Genomic DNA, 21,686 nt, shown 5'->3' with positions numbered 1-21,686 from the left:
AGCTAGCAACAGTACAGTTTGGACCTGGGCTGGGCTCTAGCAGGGGTGAGCGGAATGACGAAGAGCAACGTTAGGCGGCTCAGCAAGCACAACGTTACATGGCAGAGCAAGCACAAAGCTCCCGTGGTGTTGGCCTGTGAAGCTGCCAAGGGGAGGGTGGTGCCACCAACATCTCTCAGCCCTGGCCAGTTCCGTGTTCAATCACTAGCTGACAGCCCTTCATTTTGGATCAGGGCTCTGGACACGGTGAGTGCACAAGGGATGGTTACGGCAAGGAAGTTCAGGGAGTGCAGAGCAGCAGTGGTGCTTGGACTGTGAATCCAGCAGCAGAGGGAACGTGAGGGCTGTAGAGAGTTTTTTTCAGTCCTGGCCAGTTCTGTCTGGCAACAACTGGATCTAAATTTTGGAAAAATGTATTTAGCGTTTTTGAAACTACGGGATGGTAGCCTAAATATAAAAAGAGAAAGACTGCACTCCAACCAAGAACAAGAAGATTTTTAAAGCAACGCTATGTTACCATGTCACAGGTTATAGCAATTACCCTCACATACCACATAAGAGACAGTGTTTAACTGATCATTTATAAAATAATTAGATTTTTTTGCTACTGATAAGTGTAACTCAGATTATGCCTAAGCCTTTTTGCTGTATATCATACAAGTCCATGGGGTTCTTTTTTTTTTTTTTTAATCGCTTATTTATTTTTTTGGCCATTTTGCAGAATTTTTTTAAGGTTCCTAAAGATGCCCTGCATTGCTACAATGTGCTGCTGTAAATCATCTTTCTTCTCATCTGTGTCACAGTAGATATCTTTTGATCTGAGCCTGCCTAACAATTTTTCAGTTAAAAAAAAAAAAGCTTTCCACACTGACACTCAAATGTTTTGCTAGTAAATACTTGCTATCTTAACAAGAACAGGAAAACTCTGAACAGATGTTCAAATAAAAAAAGGATTCCATGCCCCACCCCGCATTATTTTAACCTTGCAAGTGAAACCTGCTGTAGAGAAATTAACATAGAATGCAGTCATTAATGTTTTTTACTACTTTGAAACCAATTAGAAGCCATGGCTAAGAAATCCTGTTTTAGATTTTTCACAGAACACCTTGCCAAACCGAAGTCCCTACCTCTCTTTCCCTTTCATTCTTTGATAGCTGCATCTGTTTTAGCATCTGAGATCGCTGTTCCATCATAAGCGTCTTCTCATATGTGAATGCAGAAATATCATTTTCGAACTGCAAAAGAGATTGGCATTAGAAACATCAGAAGAAAAGTACTACTCAAAAGAACAGTATTTAGACAGTGTACCACATTCATTCCTGCATTCAGTCAGTCCCAGATGTATTTATTGCATTAGAGTAATACCAAGCATGTAATTGATCAATCATTTCTGTCCTCTTTCTTAAAACTTCATCTTCAATCAGCAGTCATGTACAACAAACTATCCTACTATACCACTATCAAACGTGGTTTTTATCTAAATTTGAGGTACTTGGGACAGACTTTCCAATGTTCTGTTCCAACTAGGCTGCAGAAGTGAGAAAGGGTTGAAAGTGATTATTTAAACCGGGTCTGCATTGCTGCCTCCTGAGCACGTGCGCACACTTGTTTCCTTAAAAACTGTCTGGAGCCACAAAAGAGCACATTGTCCTTTCCCCATTAAAAAGTGTTCACAGATAGAAGCACTTATGAAGAAACTCCAGCATATATTCTCACATCAACTCAAAGCTAAAATACAACATAAAAATCTATAGCAGTAATCTGTGTTGTCACTGACTCGTAACATGTGTCTCATCTTTTGGAAAGGTCTCAGGGTTAAATATGACCCACATAAGAAAAGAACAAATTGTGCTTCCTATACTGTCTTCTGCTCAAAATTCAACCAAAGCTAAGCCTTTTTTATGGCACTCTGCTCACCATCTTTCACCTGCATATGCCACAGCATTTTAGTCTCTTCACTTTGTTTAGAGTACTAAATATAAAATAAAATCATTTTTCTTACTTCCTAGTTCAAAACACTAACCAAATTTTTCATAAGTAATTTTTTCATAAGTAATTTAAAAGATTCTTAAAATTTGTTTTACAGCTGATTAGCATGATAAATCTTTTCAACAGGTTTTGTTCATTCCAAGAACCGGTGGCGGTAGAAGTTTTGAACCAGTTGACCCACCTTCTTCACCCCACTTCAGAATGAGTTGAAAAGTTTTTGGTTTCTTTTTTGTTGTTGTCTTACTTTGAACATTATGCTAGTTACCTTTGAGTACTGGAAATGATGTTTTAACTTAGTTGCCAAAAAAAAACCAGGTCTAGACAGACTACAGCTTTAGTCCTTTCTCTTTAGCAGTTTATAACCAGTATTTAAAAAGGGAAAAAAGTTACAAAATTCATTTTGTCACTATTTGACTTGTGAATCTGTAGCTATACTGTCTTGCTGTTCAGTGCCAAAGAGGCTGGCAATGCCAAAACCCAATGACATACTCTCATGGGCGCCTAGGGATTCTTTATTCCAGAGAGAGATTTGTACAGCTGTTGGAGAGGCAGACATGTTCACCCTCTCTCATGCTGGATGCCATGGATTACTAGATTAAGCACATTCAGCCTTCCCTTTCACTGCCTGCTACAAATTCAAGCTTTTTGCTTCCTGAATGAACTCTCTCTGTGGTCTAGTCCTCATAAATAAAGTGAGCATTAACATATCAAAATGGCTCAACTCTACTTGACAAAATCATTAAGAAGGCACTACCACACACACTAGCATTGTGACATGGTAAGACAACGTTGCTTTAAAACACTTGTTCTTGGTGGGACCACAATCTTTCCCTTTTTATAATTGCACTAACACCCCTTAGTTTCAAAAATGTTAAATCAATTTTCCCAAGATTAGTCTCAGTTTTACCTAAAAGAAATGCTGTAACGTACCATTTCAACAACTTCTACTTCAGCGTTTAGTCTAAGATGATATAAGAACATCTGAAGATCCTTCTTCATTTGAATGCTATTATCATCCATTTGAGCGACAGTGAAGATACGCATTTTACATTTTCTCCAAACCTATCAAAAAGATAAATTATAACAATTCAGAACACAGTGATTGCTATCACAATGCATAATTCTATTGAGGTGAAAGCGTATTTCATTAGAAGCCTTTAGAACTATTCACTGCTAGAAAATGAAATCCCAGCCATTTTCTGTTGTCCTTGCCTTGTGCTGTCGAAGGAGAAAAGGCAGTAACATCAGCATACCACCATCATGAACAATCCACCACACATCTATGTTTCCTTCAGTAAAACGTTCTTGATTTGTTGGAAATAAGTCAATGTTTTTAGCCACCAACAGTGCTTGCTGAGCTGCTGTTGTTTCTCGTACAGTGTCTGCAGGGAAAAACAAGACATTTGATGAAGAACTTCTAGTTTTCATTCACAGCTTTTGTTTTTGTTTTAAATTCAAAAGCTTAAATCCTCCCAGATTCTGCTGAGGCAGAAAAGGAACATCGTGGGTTTATTGACTAACCTGCTAAGGAGAAAAACAAGAGAAGCCATGGTTGAAGAGACCGAGGGCTAAGAAAACCCACTGCACATGAAATCACATGTGGGGAAATATGAAATTATCCACTGGATGTTCAGCATCATATTTCCTCCACACAGCAAATATATTAGTTACATAGTTGTACTACAAAGGGATAGGAGAAAGTCAATAAACATACCAACAAAATTTTTCCATGAGAAACGATTTTCTGTCTCCTTCCATGACTGTGGCCATGCCATCAGGACTGTGTTGTGCTTCATCCCTCCTAGACCAGCTGACTGAATCAAATAGGATATTCCATCTCTAAAATTAGGAGACACCACAATCTGGCAAAATCCTTTAGTCTTTTCTACTCCCATTAAGGCCTTAACATTCTGCAAAAGGAAGATTACACAGGGGAAATACAGTCATCAACACTGGTGTTCAACACCATAATGAGAAACAGCACTAAATAAGAGCAAAAAAACCATTATCTAAAACATACAAAAACCAACATCAAGAAGCTGCTAATGCCAAGAGCGAACATGACTATGACAACTAAAACCCAAAACATCCCCCTCCCCAAAACACACCACACACACATTTTCTAATTACTTGAATTATTTAGCCTTTTATTTCCAAAGAAGAATGAACAAGGTATGAGTAAAACAACAACGACAGAGATAAATAAAGTAACGCTGCTTGAGGTAAAGTCAAAAGTGCTGAGTGACAAAGCACCATATGTTTGGAATGGCAAGTCCTTTCTTTTGGAATGTGAAAGGTTTGGAAAGATGTGATAGGTTTGGAAAAATGTGATGCCAAGGACTTCAGAAGAGGCCGCTAAAGCTCCTTAAACAACTTTGACATTAAGAGGGCTGATTCATTATTTATTGGCTCCCAACATGGAAAAATAGATGTGCAGGAGACAATTGGAATCACTGGCTGAATAATGACAAGATAAACTGACTAGGTTAAATCTCCCACACCCCTTTAATTTCAACATGGCTCCCCTTCATTTAAACAGTAACAAACATACAGACACATAACTAAGAAATTTATAAGTGGCATTCAAAATGGTATCAAGATTGGCTAGAGAACATCAGCTTTGGTATTTACTATGTTATGATGGCACGATTTTAAAAATACCATCATTATCAATGACTTATGTGGGAGATCAGCATGGTTTCAGAAGGAAGAACCAGCACGTTAAAATTTGGAATTTTGGAAGCACCAAAATTCCTACAAAACACCATCAGGAACAGCTTTGATCACAGAATCCTGGCACTGACTCAGTGTGACTTTACATCAGAAATGCTGTTTAGTAGAGACAAAGTCTTCAGAGAATTTGGTAGCAAAGCTAACAAGACCGCGCGAACAATATCTGCAAGGGCATATCAGTTTAAATAGATATTTTTTCTTTTAAAGGAGACAGACAGGAGAAATCTTGATTTCCTACAAATCTTCTAGAAGCATTTTCTAGTTGAAATTTTCCAAAAACCAACAAAGCCTCCAGACGCTCAAACTTTTACAACTCCTCTTTGTTTCCATTTTAAAACCAATAGTTTCCTCGATCCTAATACCAGATCTGACTTTCTAGAGAACCCAGGGATTAGGTCTCTCTTGAATTCATTCCTGTTCCATCTCTCAACAACGTAGTTGACTTCAAGTTAAGCTAACAATAAGCAACATTTCAAATCCTCATGGGTAAACAGTTTCTGTTTTCAAGGTTTTCTTTGTTTTATTTCAGAGGCCTGACTGTATTCTTGGTCTTGTTTTCTACTCACACATGTTGATAACAACAGCTTAACAACAATTACTTTCACAATAGATCATTGCTAGACTTTTTCCACCACGATTTCAAGCTAATTGCTCTCTTGGAGCCTTTTCCTGTGACACAAGCTAGGCCATCCAGCTTCATACTTTGTTATTTTAGAAACAACTAGGGACAAGTCTGAATACCAAGAGGGAGAAAAAAGAAAGCTGGGAGAAAAAGGGCAGTTAGCTTTGGTAAGTCCATTTCAACATCTCAAATGCTTTTCTGAGATGCCAGGTCTGAATAAATCACAGGCGTTTTTACACGGTTTTGAAGTCTACTTGGATCAAAATAGTAGACATTTCAACAACACTGAAGATATTAACCTTTTTTGGAAAATATAGTGGCAATCAAAGCCTTATTTTGGAGTAGACTTTACAGTAGTTTTCTAAAGGCAATAGATTTGTCAATAGCATTCAATACATACATGAAATACGGTATTTTCTAAAAATGTTTCTCCTATATAAGAAGCTATAAAGTCAGGAGTAGGAAAATTTCCATAGGTAAGCAAATATAATTATCTACACCTAGTTACCCCAATACTGTATTAAACAAAGAAGTACACAGGTTGTTGTGAGATTGAACAAAAAGGGAAACTTGCTTTGCATTGAAAGTCCAAGCTGTATGAACACTGGATCTTCAGAAACTCAGTCTATTAAATTCCCTTTTTCCTTCAGGGGACAATTCAAAATTAAGTTTGGATATTTTCAAGGGCTTCTCACACAAATGTCTGTGTATTTCCAATCGGGTAGCAGTCAAATACTGACAAGTTGTCAGGAAAAGAAAGAAACATTCAAACTAAATTAACTTGTGTTTGTAAGCACAGATAGACGTCATCTCCAATTACAAGACAACTTGCTATTTTTTCCTACCTCATCCTACCTTCTCTGCAGATATGGGATAAATAGGAAAGAAAAAAAATGAGAAAGAAAGTAAAAGATCAAGAAGGATGATGTTTACCATTAAGCATCAGAGTAGGATTCCGGCAAAGACTGCTCCTAACCCTAGCTCCGCTATGTATTTCTAGGACAACGCAGAAAATAATATCATGTATACATCCAGAGGATTAAATTATGCCACACACATCTGCATCTGCTAGAGAAATATTTTGGAGGGTTTTTTGGCTTTGTTTTCTTTTTTTGTTTGTTTGTTAAATAAATCTGTTTTCTTTATAAGGTAATTTGTTATAAAGATCTATCCGTTAGCTTTTTCAAGAACGTAATTTGGTTGTGAGCCCAGGGCTCTCAAAAATAAAGAAAATAAAAATCTAAGAAAAGCACTGTTACATCCTACATCCTTTTGGGAAATCTTATAAAACATTTTACTACACACACCAACCTACTCTTTCCATATAACCATTGATTATGCTGACAGTAAAAATTGATACTTATTCAATACTTTATACAGTCTGTTTTAATTCAAGATGGGTTATCCAGATTCAACATTTAAATACTAATGGAAGTTATAAGTATTTGTAAGCTGTCTTTTACACACCTCTTCAGCTTTCTGAGCTTCTGTACATTTATCCAAGTAGACTCCCTGAAGCACAGAGCCCACGATAGTCAGTCCTTTACCAGCCTTTAACTGTGAGGTGAAAGAAAGCAGTCTAGGATGTTTCACCAACTGCTCACTATCCAAGTTTAACAAGACCAAAAGTTGAGGTCTGCCAAAAAAAAAAATTAAACACATATACATATAGAAAAGCAAGAAAGAAACAGAAAATTAAAATAAAAAATTAATAAAGTTCAGATTAAGTGCTTAATTCAATAGAAAGCATTCATCTATCAAGCAATAAAGTAATAATTTGCAATAGCAACAACACTTCAGGTACAGAAGACCTACATGAGCCACTATACCATCATTCTGAAAAGCTACCTTAAAGAATAGTTTTACCAAGGAAGTTATTGAATCAAAATTATCACCCTTCCAAGGTCAACCTGCTAGTACAACCCATGGCTTGAAGCAGTTAAACACTGAATGTACACCAGATTGTTTACAGCTCCATCCAGTTAGATTCTGAAAACCTCCAGAGGCAGAGATATTATCACCTCTTCAATGCTTTATTAGCATCATCTCATTTATTTTTTTTCCCCTGCAATTTATCATGTCCTCTCATTCTACTACCATATACTGCTGTGAGGAGTCTGACTTCATCTTCTCAGTAACCTTCTTTTAGGTACTGCATGTTTACTAATTAGTTATATCAGCTATTAGGCTCCCCTTACCTCCTCCAAGATTAATAAGCATCGCTCCCTCAGCCTCTCCCCACAGAAGACATGCTTGCCCCAGCCATCATCTTGGTGGTCCTCTGCTGAACTCAGTCCAGCTTATTGATATCTTCCCTATATTAGGATGCCTAAAACTGGATGAAATATTCTAGACGTATTCTAATGAGTGCTGAGCAAAGAGGAATATTATTTCCCAATATATTTACTTCTCAATATACTAGCTATGCTCCTGTTGATTCAGTCCAGAAAGTCACTGCCAAGGCATACTGCTGGCTTAATATCTACTGGGAGCCACAGGTCCTTTTCACCAGAGAAGGTTCCCAGCCTTACAGCATTGCATTGAACTAGCATGTCCCAGGTACGGGACTTCGCACTTGTCCTTCTGGATTTTCACGATGTTCTTGTTGACCTATTCCTCTACCTGCATAGGTCCTTCCAAAAGGACAGTCATACCCTTAACCATATTGATAACACCCCAAGTTCAGTTTCAGCTACATACTTGATCAGAGTGCATTTTGTTTCCTTTAACCAATATCCAATCTCTTTACTTTTCCAAACCAATATTTTATAGTTTTCTTGTCATTACTACAAATTCAAAAGCACAACCAAGAGTAAGAACATAGTTCCCGCCTCAAAGCCAGCACAGTTTAAGATGTAAAAAGAAGGTCCAGGTCTAGCAATTACATTGACACAACAAAAGGATAATTCATCTGGAACTGATGTCAGATATTCAACAGGAATGCTCTTAGTCAGCATTACATCTGAGATGCCAAGTTCAGACACAGCTGAAGACAGTGGCTCATGTATTCTACAGTAATGGCTTATGTGCATCCATCCCATGATAAATGGTAACATAGTGCCATACACTGAAGGGCAACAGAACATTGCACGTGTATGCAACCAGAGATACTATCACAGAGCACTGACTATAATACTATATATACTATTAAAGTGTCGCATTTAGTGACAGTTTTTTTGTGTATTCCAGTTATCAGAGTCCTTCTGAACTGCACTACATTCATCAGAACTGAAAATGTGCAAACGTTTGTTTTTAAAGGCTAAGTAATTTTGTGTTGGCTTTGAGAAAAATGGATAGTTTAACAAGTATAAAGAATATATTGCAAAAATAGTAGTGGACATCTAACTCCATTACATACAAACGGACAGCAAATGTGAAATTTTGTTTTAATGATATCTAAGCAATTTAGGAAGTGTCACTATTAAATGTATTAAATGAATATCGATAAAAAAAGATTGACATGAAACATGAATTTGAATAATGGATCCTCTGTATATTTATACAACGTATCTCAGAGGGAACATATATAGAAGGAAAAAAAAAAAAAAAAAGAAAAAACCCTTATGGAATTGCAACATTTCTTCTATAGAGGCAGTGGGACTCAGTGATTATTTTGCTCCTTTGAATGTGAAAAAAAAATAATCTATAAACAATCAACCATTAAAATTCTTCTGCAGTTTGGAGAACTGTCAACACCACATGGGTTTCAGTCCCAGTTAGTTTGCCCATACTCCCAGCAAAGCTGATTACAACCTGACCATTAAGTCTCATTCTACTGCAGTAAAATAATGTGCACGGCAATGATGTCGTTGCCATGCACAAGTGTAAACATCATTTTAATGGTGAATTTCACTTTGTCCATTAGCTTTACCAGCAGTATTCCCAAGAGGTTTACATATTTCAAGTATTACGTGGCCTTGGAAGGCGTAGGACTTACCTCCAGTTCTTGGTGTGAGGAGGACCGTCTTCGACGCGAAGCAGGGCATAGCGAGCTGCATTCAGAGACAGTCCTCGGATTCCATCACCCCATTCTTTTTCCGCTCTTCAGGGTGCAGAAAAGACTCAATTAACAGGGTCCCGTTTATTTATAAAAATTAAGCACATTTTCTGACGTGAGGGATAACTGGCATATAAAATGAACACTTTTTTTGCATGAATGAATGAAAAAATCTCATCTTCTATATTAAAATCAAGAATGAAGACTAACCAAGATGAAGTAGTATCAGGTCCTGTCAAGAGAACAATTTATTATTTATTCATATTTATTATTGTTTATTTTATTGATACTTCAAAAGCTTTTTTTATAATCATAAGAGCTACTTAAGTTGCTTTTAAGAACTAGAATGAATAAGTGAGGGCTAGTTAAAAGGAATTGCTTTAACACAGCAGAATGAGTAAGTGGAATTTGACTTTACATGGATTAGCGCATTGTATCTTTCCCCTGACACCAGCACTACAGCTTTCTCCACTTCCTTTCCATCCCAGCTTCTCTCCCAGGTAAGCCTAAGGCTTTAACTGATCTCCTGGCCACTTTCAATCTCCCTAAATTTTCCACTTCTATTTCTCCAATACAAAGCTATGCTATATGGCAGGTGGCCAACCAAATAAGAACTAACTGTTAGGCTAGCACATTATTTTCCTTTGTGGGGATTCTACTACAGCAAGGTGTCCCTCTCTCTTGCCCTCCCTCCCTCTTATTTCCATTTATGAATTCTCACTGACCTTTGTGAGCACAATCATGTAAGTTCTTTTAAACTTAGTTAACTAAAAGTTAAAATAAAAACAGAGGTTTCCCCCCAACAGCAGTTTTTAGAACATTTCAGGGTGCGTTTCTCCACGCCACCAAATCAGCCCCAGCTTTTGTAAAGGCAGAGAGAAGTTAAGTTTCTCCAAAAAAGAACTCTTTCTACAGGGTAGATGTGGGTTCTCCATCTTTTAACATTTCCATTTCCAGATTGATGCTTTCCTGCATTGTAACACCTCCATTACTGTGTTAATTATAAGGAAATGAATGCCTGTTTTAGCCAGGAAGTCAGATCTGGTAACAGTTCTGCTTGCGTGTGTGTATGTAGGTATGCACATACATAAAAATTATATGTACATCCAAATTCACATACAGACTCTACAACTGTTGGCACATAGCGACGAGCACAAGGTGGAGCAGTTCATACTAGCTGATCCACTTAAGACCTGTGCTTAATCACTCATCAAAACAACTGGCCTCGCTTCAATTTCCTGCTCTAGTAAGCACCTACTGAGCATAGTCAAAAAGATTTTTCATTTTCACTCAGTTCTTTAAAAGGAAAATTAATAAGCAATTCTTACAGCCAAGAATCAGGCCAGTTTATCTCCTAAAGGCTTCAAGGTCTTCAAGGCATTTCAGCACAAAAATTTCTCAACAGAATTACTCTTAATTAAAGAAGTATATGTGCTTTTAATGCTCAGAGGAAAAAAAAAAAGTTTCCCAATCTCACTTTGAAGTGTTTGAACTCTTAAGCTGTTATTCTGCAGAGGCACAAATGATACTACCAAGGGAAAACTGGACAGTATCAAAAGCAACCACAGAGCTCGGATCAGGGGTGGTGGGGGCAGCAGTAGTCAAGGGCATGTGGGGGCCCAGCTGGTGCTCTCAATCCTGCTGGAGAGAGTAAAGGCAACTGGAAAGCAACTAAAAGCACGCAGAGACCTGATGTGCACTCTGGAGGTCCCTGAAATGTATCACAAAGCATGTGGAGGCAGCCAGGTTTCAGTGAAGGGCAGTTGGTGGTCCCCTGGCTAGATATAAAGCACTGGAAGTACCCCGGACAAAGCAGGTGAGACAGAGGCAGCGTTGCCCAAACCTAATGCTAACTCTAACCGCAAGACACCCATAGTGGTGTACCTGTACGTTCTGCTATGCATCATGACCTTCAGAATGCCTTTTGATGTGCTTCAGGTGTATCTGGGAGCCGTCTTGTGTACCAGAAACGTATCAGGGACTTTCCGTGCTCCTCACTGCTCCAAGTGCTTCTGAGGTGAACCAGGGCTTTTGAGTGACTTTTTGTGCACACCAGGCTCTGCCGAGTGCCTTCTGGTATGCCCACAGGAGCCTCTGTCAGTCTTGCCTTGCACTTAAAAGCCCTAAGAGAGCTTTTGGTGGGTCCCAGGTGCCTATCCCTAAACTGAATCTTTACCATCATTCTTACCCTAAGCCACCCACAGTTGTCTCTGAATTCCTGCAGATGGCCCTGCACCACAGCCCTCTGAGTGCCCTTCAATGTGTCCCAGAAGCCAAGAGCCATTTGGAGTGCACCAGGGCCATCTGATTATATTTCTCTCCTCCCTAGTGGTCTGAGGACACTCTGTCATGCACTACCTGTTATGCTATGCAAATCTAGCACCTTCAGATGCCTTCTGTGCACAGGGCCTCCATGTGTCTTCCACTGTATTTGAGGGCCCCTGGAGTGCCTTTGGTGTGCCCCCAGGGTACCTCTGAGTGCCTATACATAAACTTAATCCTAACCCAAAGTCTAAACCTACACCCACACCCAGTGGTCTATGGGTGCCTTCTGGTGTGCCCCAGCAGTGTTTGAGAGTCATCTGAAGTTCACTGGGGCATCTAATTATCTTTCTGTGTTCCCTCTGTTGCTGTGGATCAAACTACAGGGATTGGTAATGGCTGCTTTCTGCTTTTACTGTCTGTAACTTCATTTTGCTTTCCCCGAAAGCGCTATGATAAAAGAACTACCGCAAGCCTAGCCAGGTATTTGGGCTCTGCATCATTGCTGTCCCAGCCTGAGCAGAGATGTTCACTGTATTGTAAAGGAATGTTTTATATATGTTTAAATAAAATTATTTTTAGAGTAGAAAAGTCTTCTGATACCCAGCAAACGCTTCAGGTCTTAAACAACATTTGCAAAACTAAACAGTCTCTAAAAAGGGGTAGAATTCTGACAGAAGCTAAAAGCTTCTACCGAGCACCTAAACTAAATTGTTCAACAATTTCAAGTGAAAAAACACTTAAGAGCTTGTTCAGGTCAGAAAAAGCAGATTTTATTTTAAACAGCAGCACATACATACAACATTTTCAAAATATACATATTTGAAAACAAGAGACTGCACTTCGTTAACCAACTTGCTGTGGTTTATCAATTTTTATAGTTACATTTGCATCCAGGTGGAGTTACCGCATCATAGCCTGCCTGCGAGTTGAATGCTTTTAGGTTTCACTGTTATAACTGTGCAATATACTATAACTGCTAGTAGCTCATGAAAAAACCCCACACTATTTGTCAGTTTACTAGTACTGCTACCTGGAAGCTTCACCTACCTGACTAGGTTTTAAATAAATGTTATTTAAAACAAGTGTGGCAAATCATTAACTTCAGGGAGACATTTTATGCACATAATATACAAATTTGAGTGGTTGTATACCCTTCTGAATGAAGTTTCCTGAACCATGACTAATGCCAACAGAAGCAACATAGCAGCATTTTGGTAAGGGAGGAAACCACCTTTTCCTAAAACCTTCTTCTTTTATTTAGATACAGAACAAAGACTAAAATCATCAAAAGTTGCTTATGCCCCTATGTAAAAATACCATTGCATTATCGTGTCTTTTCTGGTGTTTCACCACAGTTGAACAAGTGTCAGAATATGCTACATATAAATATCCTAACCCATCCACCATTTCTTAATTCACTACAGAAATTTTCTACATAGGTCTATCTTATTAAAATATAATTTAAATATAACTTTTTAATAGAAAAACCAGAACACATCATCAGAAGATTCAGCTCGCAGGTAATTTTCAATGCACTAGAACTCTCGATGAAGCTGCTCAAATTATGGCAAATAACTTTGTTTTTTCATTTGGGGAGGCGGGAATTTGAACAAAATGTACAAACAGGTTAAGAATAAATGGTGATCACTTCACGTCCGCTGCCTCGGACCAGCAGAACTCTATCCAGACCTTCTGTCAGAACTTCCAAAAACTCCATGTCTGAAGTATCAAGTCAAGGAATTTATTCAGAAAAGTAACAAAATAGCCACTAATCTCTCAAAAAGTGCGACATATAATGCAGAAGTCGAGTTCAGCAATTTCATCAAGAAGTGTTCCTGTGTCACCCTCCACTGTCCCTGTATGCAATCCACCTGCCTGCTCAAGTGGAAGTGAGGCCTAATTTGGGGAAATTTCTAGTTCTGCCCTACTCACCTACAGAAAAGCTAGAAACAGAGATTTTAAGATAAGTTCAAAATTGATCAATGCTTCACAGCAATTCAATTAAAAAAACAACAACAACAACAACATCATCCCCAAACCCACCACTATTAACATTTCTTAAAACTTTGTGGAATCAAAAGTAATTTTCTTAAAGGCAAACTTACGCTTACCATTGTAACTAATGGTTATCCCAACAAGTAGACAATGGCACAATCACAAAAAAAAAATCAAACTCCCAATTTCAAGAAATATGGAAGCAATATAGTAGAGGATACAGTTTTCATCCCCTTTTCTGTTTTTAGGAGGTCCAGGCATATTCAGGAGAACTAGCTGAGCATGCTGTGATTTATTAAGCACTACTCCATTGAGCTTCACAGCGGTGTGCATTCTTCTCACATTTGACTGATTCCTAGCATGCAAACAAACATTTTTAAGTATCGCCACAATGCTTATAAATTAAAATACGTAACACAATTAAAATATGTAAATTTAACCTATATGCACATGGAATAAGCTATTTTCATGGACACCAGGACTTGTACTCATTCAAAATAAACTTGAGAAAATGCAACACCCAAATTTAAAAGATTTTTTTTCCCCTTTGAAAAGAACATTTACCTCTGAAATTCAAGCAATTTTAAGCAGATTGCCAAAAAAAATGCACAAATCTTCCAATTGTCAGTTATCTTTTACAAAGGTGAAGCAAATATTTCTATTTTCAATAGAAACTAGTCAAAAACAGAGAATACAGTTCATTGAATTACATGAAAAAGTAACTGGATTTGTACAAGAAATTCCAAAGGAATTACAGCAATGCAATGGAAAAATGACAGTATTATGTTATATAGTACAAGATTTTGCTCATGCTCCTTTGGAAGCATTACAAGATGACTATAAGCTGGGTGAAGAAAATTCAGAAACAGCATAGAATTTTAAAAAATCACTAGTTTCTCATGTCGTAAGAGAAAGGCAGTAAGCAATCAACTGAAATTGAGCCTCTCCCCTTACATTATCAATATTAACTAATTCTTTGCTTGCTGTGCCCACAAATATAATCCTTGTAAATTCGTGTATAAGAGGAAGAAACTACTAGGACTTCAAAGATTTCCTTATTTTAGGATCTGCTATGGATGATTTAGTTGCTCTTCAGAACAAAACAAAAGAACAGTTTCCTTATAGTTCCTGAGAAACTGCCATCTCTGTAAAACTGTCCAAGACTGGAGATGAGTCAAATGCTACAGTGCAACAGAAATATCCAGACACTACCTAAGCCCATTTATCCAGAAGATCCACTTCCCAGAAGTAGATTCTTTACAAGTGAAGTGAGTCACTTCAAAGGGAACCTCAGAAACACGGGCTGACAGCACATCAAGAACTTCACCAAGATACTGATATCAGACACTTGTATTCACTCTCTCCTGTGCAATTTTCTTAGCCCTGTAACTAGTGGTCTCACAGCAAAAACACAACTGCACCCTGCTCAGCTGGGCTCACATACTGTCCTATGGCAGAGAGAGGACCGGTAGGTTAGTAGCAGCACAACATAAGACATCCTCTGAAGAGCCTGATCAAGTCTGGCATCTTTTCAATTCCACTAACAACAATCAAAATTGCAGCACAAACCCCAGCACTGTTTCAGCTCAAGAAAACAATAGGAGTTAATGAGTTCCCTTTTCCCAAAAGAAAAGCATTTAGGAGGACAAAATTTACAAAAGGAAACACACAACTTTTTTCCACTAATAGAGGTCATTTCAAGGGACTACACCAACACTTAATCCTAGTATCTTCTAGCAACATGAGGCCACCCTCAGATTATATAAACAAGTGTGGAGTTGAGAACATCAGCCAGATACAGCCTCATTCAAACACACGGGACCAAGGAAGATGGAGAATGGTGGAAGCATATGTACTTGTGTTCCCACTTTGGGGTGTTATGTCTCACACTGTATTTTCATCCTTGATTTTGCAGAGGCAATTGGGGGGGCGGGGCAAGGCATTTGGCATGAAGTTTAGTGGCCAGTGGAGACCAGCCCCATCAATTTCAGTTAAGTTTCCCCCCTCCACTTTCCCACAAGACAATAACATCTCCAAAACTGAGTTTATCAGTCCCACCTGGGGGTATTTTCTGTCACAGCAACCATCTATCCTAAGAACCAACTGCAAAAACAGTATATGGAACAAAGGAATACTTGAAGCTCAGTTTTTCAGAAGCAGAACAGCGGCTTGGGAAGACCAAAGAATGACTATGAAGAAGAGAGATGCCAGAGCATATAACTGAAGAGGTATATCAATATTGAAGTAGAAACATTGTTAAATTAAAGATAAAATGCAGAGGAAATATGGAGGGTGTAAATTTGTGATGGAGTGAGCAGAAATCAGCACTGAAATAAAGGCTCAAATTAAAGGTAAACTGTGTACAATGTGAACTGAGGCTGACTAACTTCATTTAGCCTTCAAGCAGTGACAGAACTGAAATCATACAGAAAGTAAGGTTTTTAAGTTTTCATAAGAAGCTCAATTTGTTAAACAGACAAAATAAAGACAACACTGGGCTCTAAAGGAAAAAAAAAACCAAACAAGCAGAGCTGTCACAAGTCAGTTCAATCCAAGAACAAATAGAGATATAATGTCACATTTTTGTATGATTTGATGAAATGTGAAAGTTCCCTTTGTGAAAAAATTAATCCTTATTGTCCAATTAGCTATACCACAATGAAGGCTATTTTTTCCAGAACAAAAATCTATTCACTTTTTAATATAGCTAATTAGAAAAGAATACTGTCAAGTTTTACATTCTTACAGAAACTAAAATATATATTCTGTGACTTACCTTGAATGAAAGTTTGATAATATTTAGAAGAAAACATTAACAAGTCACAATGAAGACTACTTTTTCAGTGATAAATGCTAAAGCACAGTATATAAAGCAAGGTACAAAAGAATACACGCACTGCAGATCATGATTTAGGAAACACACATACAATGTACAAGCCCACAAGAACCAGGAAACACAGCCTACGTTGCTTAAGTTAAATGAAATTTGGACTTACAGATTTCCCCATTCCCTACATGGAAAGGAAGCAAATGCACAGGAAAAAAAGTTTTATGCCATCAGGTACATTTTTTAATTCGACGATACAGTACAGGCATACCAAGTTTGAACTGTAATTTCCACCCCCAGCCACACAGAGTAGTTTTAAATTAATATCTGAAGCCTGCATCTTGCACAACTCTAGAGGAGTAATAGGAAATATTTCCAAGATATTAACAAAAAAAAAACCTTGGAATTGGAGTATAATGCAGCCTAGAACAAAAACAGTGCTTTAGAACGTGAACAAGATAATGTTTGGAATTTGCAGAAGGCAAGCTGTTTTTAAACAGCTCAGAACAAATCCATAAAACAACTTAGGATTTTTAAGGTGCTGATCCTAAGTGTACCTTCTAACTCTACTGCCTACAAGTCCTAGATATAAGATATATATTAAAATTTCCCTTGATGTCCACAGTTTTGCTTTGGGCATGTGCAGAAAATAATCCAGGCCATGCTCATAACTGCATTCTTCCACATCTCAGAAAGATGTGTGCATGTGCTTGAATCACAATGTGAGGAAGCAAACAAGCTGATGTCTTTGTCATTGGTTTTGTTCTACTACATCAGGCTTGGCATGGACAGTAGGTCTTATCTATTAAGTGACTTCTATCTAAGAAAAAGACATTAAGGCATATTTCAACAGGAAATACTTACTGTAACAAGACACACATATGAACACAAATTTTGTATTGGCTTAATTTACAGAATGAGGGACGAATGGCTATTAAAAACAAACAAACAAAAAAAAAACCACAAAAAACAAACCCCAAACACTCCACCCAATCCCCAAAATATAAGCCTAATGTCTTGAATGAGTCTATCTGCTTCTTTAGTACTCCTCCCACCCCAATGAAATGCAATAAATGAGATGCGGAAATGAAATACAGCAGTGTGCTACCCACAGGAAGAGAGAAAAACAAGTTATCATTAAGCGTTTTAACATATATGCTTTCTGGTACAGAAGTTTAGTTTATAGTTCAAAGTCTGTCATATTTAAGCTTCATTCACAAGATCCTTGTAAATGCCTCTTTACAGTCATTGTTGTTCCACCCAAGTCCATGCTGGTTTCATAAGGATGGCATTTAAGGGAAGTGCATGGAAAGATTCAATTTATGCTCAACTTTAAATAAACCAGAATCTCTTAAAAAACAAAACCCACAACCACCACCACCAAACCCACAATCAAATGCAAAACTCCAAACACCACGTGTATACTTACGGCTTCATGTTGAAAATATCTTTAAAGCCAGATGCATTTGAATCTTTGTTTTTGTGCTTTTCAGCTACAAACTTTTCTTTAGTCCAGGTCATCTGCACTTTTTCTGGCACAGCAGCAGCCACGCTTGCTTTGACTGCTGGAGCTGAGTGCGAGGCAGTGTTCCTGTCATGGATCAGCTGAGCCTGGCCACAAAACAAACAATCATCCCAAGACTCAGCCAAAGAGAGCATTTGTAGATTTCAAAATTTTAATAATGTGTAAAATAATTTCAAAGCAGTAGAACAAAAGAAGATACAGGAAAAAACACATCTTTGTGAACAAATACTAGACTGTTTGGACTTCAGCATCAAATGAAACTGCTTGTAAAAATGTAGTTATTTGTTTATATTTGCAGGACTACATCTGGGCTAGGATGTTATTTTTATAATGAACTAAAGTGAGATTGAATCCAGCCTGAGCATACTTTATTAACACCAGGTATTTTTGCCAGTGAAAAACTTGAAAGCCAATGCTCTCAGTCTTCATCATTTACATTGTTATTTTTTCGCAGATACTATCATAAACATTGTCCATTTCACATGCCTTCAGCTGAACTACCAACATGACTCTCATGATCCCAGTAACACAACATCGGACTAGCTGAATTTAAGGCTAGCTACATTCCATTAGATTATTTGTGCATGCAAGTGCATATTACATAAAAGCCAATCAAACTAATCGTGAAGAGCCCTTCTCTTCCCTTATAATAGCAGAAACTCAAATCATGATTTTAAGAACACAATATCGTTGTTCCCACATGCATATGCACTTCTACGTTCTTCATTTCCCATTCCCCTTGCTCCTCTTGAGAAAAGAAAGAAGAAATATTGAACACATTATTTACTTAGTTACCTCCCCTCATAATATTTTGGGCCATAGACTTCTGTCTTTCCATCAAAAGCAACATAAATACAGTACCTTAGAATCTTAAAATCCTAAGAGAATTTGTATGGAGAATTGTTTTTGTGTTTTTGTGTTTTGTTTTGGGGGGATTTTGCGGGTGAGGGGGTTTTTTTTGGGGTGTTGTTTTTGGGGGAAGGTTGGTTGTTTTGAGGTCATTCATTTGTGGGTTTGTTTTGTTGTTTTTTTTTTGTTTGTTTTGTTTTTTTAATTAAAGATCTTTAGCAGTTATGAAGCCTCTTCAGAGACTTGTTAAATCATGAGTTGAAGATCTTGTTCCATTTGGGAACCTCAATTATTCAAACTGTAAATGATGGTCATGCCCCTCCATATATGTGGCGATTCAGAAGAATCAATTTCGTTCAGGTCACAATCAAAAGCATGAAAAAAATCAAAGCAGATGAGAAAACTACCTTCTGTGTCTGAACAGTGATTCCCCTCGTGGTTCAAACTGTAATTGCAGCAGTTTTTAAATGCTTAAGAGCTTCTGTACTTTTCCTAAATTATTTCCCTAGTCCCTATCCTTGAGGATTCCCAAATCCTAAAGCTCAATTCTGAGGTTCACATAAGTATAGTTGTATGATGGTCTTCATATCTCCCCAGAAGATTAAATTGCTAGTCAAGAGTACAAACAAGAAGTTACTGTAAATACAGTTCTATCATGAGAATGGGAAAAGCTAACAAATGCATGCAGAAACTATATGCCATACAGCTGTGTCTGATGAATGGAAATTTCAAACTAACAACTGTAAGATGAGTTCAGTACAACTATGCGTCAATGGAAGAAAGCTCGCCGTTTCTTAGAAAGACAGTGAGGCAAAGAGAAATTCTAGGCTTACAGCACACGTTTATAAAAATGCAAAGAAAACAAAAGCATGTTTTTATTAGTTCTACTTTGATATCAAATTAGTTACGTGGACTACAACACGCGCTTCTCATACTTCATGAGGAAAGGGAAACAAAGGTATACAGCATACCTACAAACTAGGCTACACATCTTTAGCTATGAGCAACACTTCAAGTGCACACTAAGACCATTGATTAGATTACATCAGTCCATTTCCTTTCAAACTCACCATGCAGAAAGTAGTAATGACATTTATGGGTTAATAATGGCTTGTCAATAAGCATAGAAAGGACCTTAAAAAGCCCTAATATATCTATACGGTCTCTGAGAAGCTTCAGTACTTCCATACGGGAACTACTAAAGGAAGACAATGCTTTGTGAAAGCATGAAATATGTTTATTAATTAATTGTTAAGACTTTTAAAGAGATAAAAGGCAGAGAAATATCTTTGCTTCTGGCTCTTAAGAGAAAGAGGCTCTCAGAAAAAGTGTTTCTTATGGAAAATAAGTGTGAGAAAAATAGGATGTAAATTCATGTCAAGCATCATCTGGAGAAAAAATACAAGCTAAGATAATGAATTTAGAAAAACAGTAAAATTAAAGTTTATGAAGAGCTATTTCATAGCTATGAATGGTCAAGGTGTTCATTTGTAGTTCAGTTTGCAATAGTGGCACTTCAAGTGTCGCAATGGGAAAATACATCTAGCCAGTACTATGTCCAACTACCTCCTCCTCTCGATAATCATTAGTCAGCAGTGCCTGTGCATCTTGGCCAACAGACTGTGGACTGGAGTAGCTTTTTCTTCTGATTGAGCCTCGAGACTCATCAGTGATGCTCTGAATCTGGGACAAAAAGGTTACCAATGACAAAAAAAGCAGATGATCATATTATTCACAAGAAAGATTGTCTGCATTTAAATAGGTAAGATTTGGTATCATAGCTTGTTATAAACTTGGTTTGTTTTCACAAACATGCCATTTCTTTATATATACTACAGGTCTCTTTTTGAAATTTTTAGCAGTTAGTTATGAAGTCTCTTTACATAGATTTGTGAAAACAAGTGAATTGAATCCTTTAGTCTACATGGCAACCCCAAATATTCACTTCTTTGTGAGGGTCATATCCCTTCATATATATGATGATTCAGATTAATTGATTTTATTCAGTAACTATCACAAGTGTCAAAAAAATGTAAGCAGATGAGAAAGCTGCTTTCCAGCACTAACTGCTGATTTATTTCCCAGTGATTCACAGATTGTAATTGTGCTCCTCACCTACATGCACCCACAATTTCTGCCAATCTTACCTAGCAGCAGCAATCTGCAGAACAGCACTTCCGCTGCACAACCCAGCCCAAAGTACTGGTGGGATGGATGACTGTCTTCTCACAGCTCCAACTGTATCACTGCCTGGCCCAACAGTCATTAGTCAGGACGAGGCAGAGAGGGAAGCCAACCACCACCAGGAAGGGCAGCAAGGAAGTGAACGAGGCTCTACATTTTCTTTCACCTTTGCAGTGCTATTGTCAAAATCAAATGTTTGGCAGTTGCACCTGGGTCTGCAGACCTTACAATTTGCAGGCATGTGTTATATTTGATTTGTTTCTATTCAAGTGTAAAGTTTCTCAAAAAAGGAAACAAAAATCCATTAAGTGCCTGTACCCCAGTTCCACAAGAAAACCCAGGAGGGCTAAGCTCAAATAAGGTTCCATTTTAAAAAGTGACAGAAGACGGGAGGGTGAGGGCGATTCCTCAGGGATAAGAGCATGCTTATGAGAGAAACAAAACAACACCACCGTACAAGAACACCTTCTCATCTTTGCAAAGGTTTGAACCTTGTTTGAAGAGGTATAAGCACAAAAGTGATGTTAAAATACTAATCTTGGTGTTAACACGAGACAAACTACAAGCACCAATTCAAAGCTGGAATCCAGGGTTATATTTGAATGTCTGGAGACAGATAATGAAAACAAAAACAATGCTAATTTGAACTAATTATACTAATGAGACAAATGTTTTGGAGGTCATCATAAAACCAGAGGTG

General features: G+C 37.7%; 2 protein-coding genes across 5 annotated transcripts in view; both read right to left on the bottom strand.

The window, feature by feature from the left end:
- Positions 1–889: 889 nt before the first annotated feature.
- LOC142053989 (solute carrier family 12 member 7-like) lies at positions 890–12,515 on the bottom strand. Its single transcript, XM_075086192.1, has 7 exons — positions 12,511–12,515; positions 9,282–9,386; positions 6,812–6,980; positions 3,704–3,899; positions 3,202–3,371; positions 2,920–3,051; positions 890–1,235 (listed from the first exon to the last, which is right to left on the bottom strand). The coding sequence occupies exons 1-7, from the start codon at positions 12,513–12,515 to the stop codon at positions 1,095–1,097; spliced, it is 918 nt and encodes a 305-aa protein (XP_074942293.1). The 3' UTR covers positions 890–1,094.
- Positions 12,357–21,686, bottom strand: part of LOC142052925 (solute carrier family 12 member 7-like) — a 69,203-nt gene continuing 59,873 nt past the window's right edge. For 3 of the 4 annotated variants that reach the window (XM_075083794.1, XM_075083795.1, XM_075083797.1), the window contains 4 exons: positions 20,369–20,485; positions 17,858–18,039; positions 13,823–13,956; positions 12,357–13,325 (listed from right to left, as the gene is read on the bottom strand). In XM_075083794.1, coding sequence (XP_074939895.1) covers positions 13,234–13,325; positions 13,823–13,956; positions 17,858–18,039; positions 20,369–20,485 — 525 coding nt within the window. In that variant the 3' untranslated portion in view covers positions 12,357–13,233. The remainder of the gene's footprint in view (positions 13,326–13,822; positions 13,957–17,857; positions 18,040–20,368; positions 20,486–21,686) is intronic. The other variant, XM_075083796.1, reaches the window with a different exon arrangement.

This window comes from Phalacrocorax aristotelis, chromosome 2, assembly GCF_949628215.1.
Source record: "Phalacrocorax aristotelis chromosome 2, bGulAri2.1, whole genome shotgun sequence".
Lineage (NCBI taxonomy): Eukaryota > Metazoa > Chordata > Aves > Suliformes > Phalacrocoracidae > Phalacrocorax > Phalacrocorax aristotelis.
This window is presented reverse-complemented; position numbering and strand designations above follow the sequence as displayed.

Excerpts from the sequence above, each read along its gene's own strand:
- LOC142053989 (XM_075086192.1), bottom strand. Across the intron at positions 3,372-3,703 it reads CTCATGGAAAAATTTTGTTG|ACACTGTACGAGAAACAACA; the intron begins GTATGTTTATTG and ends TTTTCCCTGCAG. Across the intron at positions 1,236-2,919 it reads AAGTAGAAGTTGTTGAAATG|TTCGAAAATGATATTTCTGC; the intron begins GTACGTTACAGC and ends TCTCTTTTGCAG.